Source organism: Pan paniscus, chromosome 12 (genome assembly GCF_029289425.2).
Source record: "Pan paniscus chromosome 12, NHGRI_mPanPan1-v2.0_pri, whole genome shotgun sequence".
NCBI lineage: Eukaryota > Metazoa > Chordata > Mammalia > Primates > Hominidae > Pan > Pan paniscus.
The window spans coordinates 32,191,429-32,199,294 of NC_073261.2; the positions used below are offsets into that span (position 1 = coordinate 32,191,429).

Below are 7,866 nucleotides of genomic sequence, written 5' to 3' on the forward strand. Positions count from 1 at the left end.
GCTGGCCCGACGGAGCTGGTCCGCGAGGGGTAGCGCCTGGGAAAGGGTCGGGACCGGCTCCCCGCTCCCCGCTCCCCTACCTCTCCGCAGGGCGTCTCCACGGCCGAGCCGGGCGGGGTTGTGGTGTATTGCGACCCGGCGCCCCAGCCCCACGCCCGCCCTGCCCTCCCTGCGGGCTCCCGAGCGGCGGAAGGGAGAGCAGGGCGCACCGGCGCCGGGCCCAGCCCGGTTCCCCCGGGAGAAGGGTCCCGTCCCGGTGCCGGCCCGCGCGCTAGCTCCGCGTCCCGGCTCCCGGCACCCACCGACCCCTCCATAGCTGCGCGCGTCCTGCCTGGGGGCCGGAGACCCCGGCCGCCGGGCCCCTCCGCTCTCCCGAGGCGCGGCCGCCGGGAGGAAGGCAGGTAGAGGCGCTGGGCGGGGTCCGGGCGCGGGAAGTCCCGGGCTCACGCCTCCCGCGAAGCGCACCTTCAGCCCACCTCGGTCCGCCCACCGCCCCGCCTCCCGCCCGCTCCCGCGCCCGCCTCCAGTCTCCGCCTTCCTCCAGCCGCGCTCCCCGCTCCCCACTCCCCTGCAGGCGCGGCTGGGGCGAAAGCCTGCGAGCTGAGCGGGCGCAGGGTCCTCCGCGCCTCCTTTAAGAACCGGCCCAGCCCGGCCCGCGCCCCCAGAGCGTCCGGCATCCGCGTGGCGGGAGGGCGCGACTTTCTCCGGTCCCGGGCGGGACGGGGACGGCGGCGGGACAGCTTGGGAAACTTCTCTGGGGCGGACGGCAGGGACCCCGGGCGCCGGTGGAGGAGGATGTAGGAGGGCGGCTGCTGGTCCTGGGTGTTCCCGACCTCCTAGGCCCCGCTCGTCCAGGCCATGGGGCTCCAGCGCCCTCGGCGCCGCCGGAGGGGCGACGCTCTTGTCTAGCCGAGCCGGGCAGCGCTGTCGTCCACGGTGCGCACTGGGCGGGCAGCGCTCCCTCTGCCCACCTCCCGCCCCGCCATGGACCACCAGGACCCCTACTCCGTGCAGGCCACGGCGGCCATAGCGGCGGCCATCACCTTCCTCATTCTCTTTACCATCTTCGGCAACGCTCTGGTCATCCTGGCTGTGTTGACCAGCCGCTCGCTGCGCGCCCCTCAGAACCTGTTCCTGGTGTCGCTGGCCGCCGCCGACATCCTGGTGGCCACGCTCATCATCCCTTTCTCGCTGGCCAACGAGCTGCTGGGCTACTGGTACTTCCGGCGCACGTGGTGCGAGGTGTACCTGGCGCTCGACGTGCTCTTCTGCACCTCGTCCATCGTGCACCTGTGCGCCATCAGCCTGGACCGCTACTGGGCCGTGAGCCGCGCGCTGGAGTACAACTCTAAGCGCACCCCGCGCCGCATCAAGTGCATCATCCTCACTGTGTGGCTCATCGCCGCCGTCATCTCGCTGCCGCCCCTCATCTACAAGGGCGACCAGGGCCCCCAGCCGCGCGGGCGCCCCCAGTGCAAGCTCAACCAGGAGGCCTGGTACATCCTGGCCTCCAGCATCGGATCTTTCTTTGCTCCTTGCCTCATCATGATCCTTGTCTACCTGCGCATCTACCTGATCGCCAAACGCAGCAACCGCAGAGGTCCCAGGGCCAAGGGGGGGCCTGGGCAGGGTGAGTCCAAGCAGCCCCGACCCGACCATGGTGGGGCTTTGGCCTCAGCCAAACTGCCAGCCCTGGCCTCTCTGGCTTCTGCCAGAGAGGTCAACGGACACTCGAAGTCCACTGGGGAGAAGGAGGAGGGGGAGACCCCTGAAGATACTGGGACCCGGGCCTTGCCACCCAGTTGGGCTGCCCTTCCCAACTCAGGCCAGGGCCAGAAGGAGGGTGTTTGTGGGGCATCTCCAGAGGATGAAGCTGAAGAGGAGGAAGAGGAGGAGGAGGAAGAGTGTGAACCCCAGGCAGTGCCAGTGTCTCCGGCCTCAGCTTGCAGCCCCCCGCTGCAGCAGCCACAGGGCTCCCGGGTGCTGGCCACCCTACGTGGCCAGGTGCTCCTGGGCAGGGGCGTGGGTGCTATAGGTGGGCAGTGGTGGCGTCGACGGGCGCAGCTGACCCGGGAGAAGCGCTTCACCTTCGTGCTGGCTGTGGTCATTGGCGTTTTTGTGCTCTGCTGGTTCCCCTTCTTCTTCAGCTACAGCCTGGGCGCCATCTGCCCGAAGCACTGCAAGGTGCCCCATGGCCTCTTCCAGTTCTTCTTCTGGATCGGCTACTGCAACAGCTCACTGAACCCTGTTATCTACACCATCTTCAACCAGGACTTCCGCCGTGCCTTCCGGAGGATCCTGTGCCGCCCGTGGACCCAGACGGCCTGGTGAGCCCGCCTGCGCTGCCCCTGTGGGGTTGGTGCGGTGGCGCCGGGGCCACCCTGCTTCTTGCCCTGCTGTGTGTGGCTGCCTCCCCTGGGCTTTCTGCTCCCTGCCCAGATCCTGTAGGCCTCATCTTAGGAACCCCTTGGGAGGGGTGGGCAGGGGGGCTGCTAGCAAGGGTCCCAGTGAAGCCTCCCCTTGCCGGCTTAGCTGTGGGGGACCCCTTCTCCACCCTCTCCCTGAGCACAGGCCGATGGAGATAGTTCAAATCCTCTGGAACATAGCCAAGACCAGGAGAAGAGAGAGCACTTTCTTCCCAGAGCCCCATGCTCTCCAGACCAATGTCTGGGCTTCCCTTTCTTGAGGACCTTGTGTTCCTGGCAGGTCACTTGCTTGTGGTGTTTTCGTTTCTTTTTCATCTCCCCCCCACCCACAAAGAGCACGGAGCCAGCCTTCCACTTTTCCCAGTGGGGCCTGCTGCTGAGGGGGAGGAAGAAACGAAGACTGATCACCCACGCTAGGCACTCGCGGTCCCTGGCAGGCGCTGGGATGGGGGCTTATGGGGTGGCATCGTCTCTGGGCCCTCCTTTCCCCCTTTGCCTGTTTTGGGATCTGTGGTTCCTTTGAAAGCCAGAACAATGGATCGGCTTCCTTACCCAGCACCCCTTCGGTAGGTGGGTGGCCACGTGGATGCCTCGCTGGGGCGGTCTTGGAGGCCTGGTCTCTGCCTTGACGGGAGATCCCCGATCACTGGCATTCACCCCCTGCAAAAATCGGGGCGACAATAGCTCACCGCCTACTTGCTGCAGGGAGATGAAAGGCTTTGCAGAAAGCTTTGAGCTCTGTGGGGGAACACACTAGAGAACCAAAAATGTGATTATATGGTGATATAAAAATCCCTTTCCTCTGTGTTTACCACCACCTGTCTTCCTGTAGACTTTTGTTCTGTCCCTGGGGTGTGTGAATTCCTACCCCGAACTGGAAGCCGGGAGTGGCAGACAGAATCACTATTTCAAGTTAAAGGATCTCTTTGAGAATGTGTTCTTCTGGCTGCAAAGGTCTGAGTTATTATGCTACATGACAACGTTTCGACATTTCACCGGCAACACCAAGAGGGTTTTTAGTGGCTTGGGTCTCCCCAGTGGGGGATAAGTCTTTTGTCATCAAGGAGGCAAATTGTCTCCCCAAGACAGCCCAAAATATCCACACCTTGGCAACAGTCTAAGATGAGAGCCTGTGACAGGTGGCAGCGCCCCCAGGTGGGGTACTGGCATGACAGCCTGGTGCGCCCCTAGGGGAGCCTCCCACTGGAGTGCCCGGCCAGGTCTCCAAGCCCCAAGTGAGTCCTTGTGAACCACAACTGATCCCCCCAGGTGGGTGCTTGTGAACTGCCTCGGACCCAGCCACGCTGCTCCCCGCAATGCTGATGGGGCTGTGCATTGAGGACCCCTGCTTCCTGGTTCTCAGTCCCACCCCAAAACCTGGCACCCAGAACAGTTGGAAGTGTGGAAAGGAGGTTTTTCGGCCTTCCCTTGGAGAGGGCCTGGCTTCAACATTGGGCCAGTAGGCATCTTAGCTTGGCAGGTGTCGGGGGAATGGGCCAGATGGACCTGCTAGATTTGGAAGGGCACCGAGGGAGTTTTCTGGGTGTAGAGAGAATGGAGGGGACCAAAAAGAGTCCTTCCTGGGGTGTGGGAGGCTTCCCAGCTTGGTCCTCAGTGGGTTGTTGAGGCCAGAGTATTGCCCTGGGATGTGGTGGGGAGCTGGGCCAGGAGAGGGACTGACTGTGACCCTCTGCTGGCCGGTCTTGTGTGCGCCCCATGGGACCCCCAGTGTTCTTGCCTGTGACCTCTTATTGCGACATGCAGGTGTTGTTGTTTTTTTTTAAACTCTGAGCTATTTTATCAATAAAGGATATTTTGTAATAAGTAAGTGGTGTCCTTGTTGCCCAAAGGCTGCCTGGAGCAGTTATTCCTCAGCTGCTGGCACAGTAGACTCTGGGTGCTGGCCCAATGACCCGGGGCTCCCTCCCAGGGCCAGTAGTCCTCTCCTCCCCCAGATGTGGCTGGCTGGTTCCCCCAAGCCCCTGCCCTTCCTACCCGCCTTTGTCCACAAAGCATCCTTACTCATCATCACAAGCCAATGGGTGAGGGTGGCTGGAGGAGCCTGAGACTGGCTCCCTGGGAGGGAAAAAAAAGGGAGGGTTTTCTGGAGGAGGTGGCCTTTGGGTTGGGTCTTGGAGGAAGAGCAGGAGTACACCAAGAAGCAAGATGGGAGGGTGTTTTGGGTAGGGGGAAGGGCATGTGTAAAGGATGTGATTGGTGGATTTGTGACTGGGTTTGAAAACAGCCCCAAGCTAGCCCCGGGTGGTCTGGTGCCACAGCCTTCCTGCCCTACTTAGTGGCCACAGAGTGGGCAGTCCCTGGAGCCTGAACCAGGTGGGCCTGCTCCCATGGGCAGGGGGGCAGATGGCAGGCTGGCAGCAGGAGGCCGTGGGCAGGGCCAGTGCCAGTGGCCAGCCCAGGGAGGGGAGGGAGGAAGGAGGACACGTGAAGCCCCAGGGTCCTCAGTGTGAGGCCACCCCTCTACTTCCACATTGGCCCAGAATCTTCACTCTCACCACCTCCATACTGGCGTGGGCCATGCTTCTGCTAGGGACAACCAGCGAGACCTCCAGTGTACCCACCATCACTGACAGACACGGGGACATGGGCTTTGCTGAGGACTTAGCAAGAAAGACATGCCCTGCCCTGCTCTCAGCTTCCCACACCTGCCGAAGCACCCACTGCTGACACCCAGAGGCCTGATATGGGTGATGAGGATGGTTCACTGACTCCCTTTTACTGATCCAGGCTCTTCTGGTTTTGTCTGATGACCTCATTTAATCCTTATGCCTGACTGTAAGGTAAGTATCAGCCCCTTTTATACTAGAGAAATGCAGGCTGAGAAAGCTGTAATGACCTGTTTGAGGTCATCCAGGCCCAGGCTCTTTCTGCTGACCACATTGTCCCCCAGTGCTTAAGCGTCTGCAAGGGGCAGGCCCTTGAGCCTGGGAGTAGAGAACCCTGCCCCGACTCTGGAAATGGTGGTGGAAAGGTACCCCTCCTAGAGCAGGACTGTTTGCAAGCCCATTTTGAATACATTATCTCATTAATCCTCACAACCTTGCTGAGAATGATCATTTTACAAAAAACGAAATTGAGACTTAAAGTGACCTCTCTAGGTCTTGAAATCACAAAACTATGAAATTCAGGTGATGAAGAATTGTGATTCCATCTCTTCAGCCAGCTCTCATTCAGTGGCGCTGGGTATCTGAAGATCCTGAAACTGCATGTGGATGGATTCAGCAGGTGACTATGCTGTGATTGATTGTTCATGTCTGTCACTGCCACAGAATATGTAATTGATGGCAGGTGTGTCCCAGGCTTTCCATTCCTGACAGCTCAGTCCAACCGCTGAATTGTATGAAGGAAAAGACTGGGGCCCAGAGAGAGGAGTTGAATTGCCTCAGAGGGCGTCACACAGACACAGCTGGCTGAGCTGGATCTAGATCTAGACCCAGGTTGCCCATCATGCCACACTTTCACACTGAAGGAATTGCATCCGAACTCAAGGAATAACAGGCCCACATTCAGGAAACATCCGCTGACCTGTGTGGCAGGACCTGTGCTTGGCTCGTCCCCATTTTGCTGTCTCTTTCAGTTCTCAGATGAGGAACTGGGGGGCGGAGTCTCAGGCACCTGTCCAGGCCCCTTGACTAACAGGGTGCAGCTGGAGCTGGGCCCAGGACCTGGCTCCCGATCAGGCTTTCTTCTCTCTCATGCTCCATTCCTGAAGCTCTCTGTGAGTAGGACCTGCTTTTGATTTCGCCCTGAGCCCATCTGAGGGCTACAGGTTGATGAGGCTGGCTGAGAACAGTAGAGGCGGGAGTGGGGTGGGTGCAGCCCTCTGCCTCCAAGAGTAATCCTGGCAAGTCACCTGGAGGTGAGGGTGGTGGGTGCGGGGAGCAGGTGTGAGGCCAGCAGGGGTGCTTTACCTGGCAGTTCACCAGGTGGATGGGAGCTGTCTCAGCCGGTCACATCATCCTTCCAGACACCCCTTTCTTAAGACGTCCCTGCTGGAAGGGAGGCGCTGCTGCAGAATGCAGTTAAAGAGGAGCTGGGCAGAGCAGGATGAGGAATATCCCACAGCGGCACCTCCCCTCTGAGAGCCTGGGTCCTTAGTTGGCAAGGATACCCTTGAGAGGGCCTTAAGAGCCAGTTCTACCTTGGGATACCTGCTGAGAACTTTGGGGCTGCTGAGAACTCCTCTTTGGAGCACTGTGGCTGAAGGGACTCCTGACCCTTGTTTAAGAAGGGACCTGTGGCAGGAGGGCCCAGCTGATCTGCCGTCAGTGCTCAAGGTGGAGGAGGCTTGTGGGTTCATCTGGCCCTGGACCCTCTCCCCATCCTCTGCATGGTCCCCACCCTGTGTGTGGGGGGCCACTGGCAAGGGGTCTGAGACCTTGCCCAACTCCCACCTGCAAATGGGGTTGCTGCTGGCTGGGGAGGAGGCGTCTGCCCAGCTGGAGTCGGACCTGGGCAGCCTTTGGCTTCCCTGGCACTGGTGGGGCTTTCTGCTCCCAGATCCTGGTTGCTGTGGGCGGGAGGGCAGGGGGAGGTGGGGAACTCAGGATTCATGTCCTGTCCCTGCCACCACCTGTTGGGCTGTCCTTAGGCAGGACTCGGTCCCTCTCTGGGCCTTGGTGTCCTTGTCTGCCCATGCAGGATTGCCCCTGCGGTCCCCAGGGTTCCCCAGCTTGGGGCTCCATCTCTGCCTTCCCCCCACTGCCACTCCCTGCCCCAGCTCCCTGGGAGGTCCAGACATGAAGGTTCCTGGAGTTAATCAGTTGTTCTTAGCATCAGGCTCATGGGCAGGATGGCGGTGGTGTTTTCCTCACCTTTGTACCTCAGCACAAAGTTAAGCACCAGTTCTGGAGTAACAGATCAGTTTGGGGCCCTCTGAGATATGCCGTGGTGAAAGCAATCATGACAGTCCTAAGGCATTAGGGTCTAGGGCCGGATACGCATCATCTGAAATTGATGTGATTACTATGCCTATTTCACAGGCAAGGAAACTGAGGCAGAGGCAATTGGCTGAGGTTATCCAGAACCAGGACATAAACGTACCCAATCTCATCTCAGTGGTGTCACCCACTGGCCTCACTCTGCCTCCTCAACAGCCCTGCCTCCAGCATCAACCTCTGCCTCTTCACCAGCCCTGCCTCCAGCACCAGAGCTCAGGCTCTGGGTCCTTCCCAGTCCAGCAACGCTCCTGCCCTGTGTGAGCTTGGGAGCCTCACCTGCTGACCCCAGCCACTCTTGGCAGCTCTCCCTGTTGGCTGGCCCTTCCACGAGAGCAGGAGCCCTGGCAGGGGGTGCAAGGCTACCACCCTCCCAGGCTCTGCTCACTGTCAGCAGGGGAGGCGGGGAACTCTGGGCTAAAATTAGATTCCGGGATTCTTCGTGCTCCCGCATCCGTCCGCTCTTCCGTCTGGGCTTGGGA

General features: G+C 60.4%; 1 protein-coding gene across 1 annotated transcript; it reads left to right on the forward strand.

The window, feature by feature from the left end:
• The first annotated feature begins 194 nt into the window (after positions 1 to 194).
• ADRA2B (adrenoceptor alpha 2B) lies at positions 195 to 4,250 on the forward strand. The gene has a single exon (XM_055107666.1). It carries the CDS (start codon positions 985 to 987, stop codon positions 2,329 to 2,331), a length of 1,347 nt encoding a protein of 448 aa, XP_054963641.1. The 5' UTR covers positions 195 to 984; the 3' UTR covers positions 2,332 to 4,250.
• Positions 4,251 to 7,866: the final 3,616 nt, after the last annotated feature.

Bases quoted from the DNA above. Each gene is read 5' to 3' on its own strand.
- ADRA2B (XM_055107666.1), top strand. From the start codon at position 985: ATGGACCACCAGGACCCCTACTCCGTGCAGGCCACGGCGGCCATAGCG.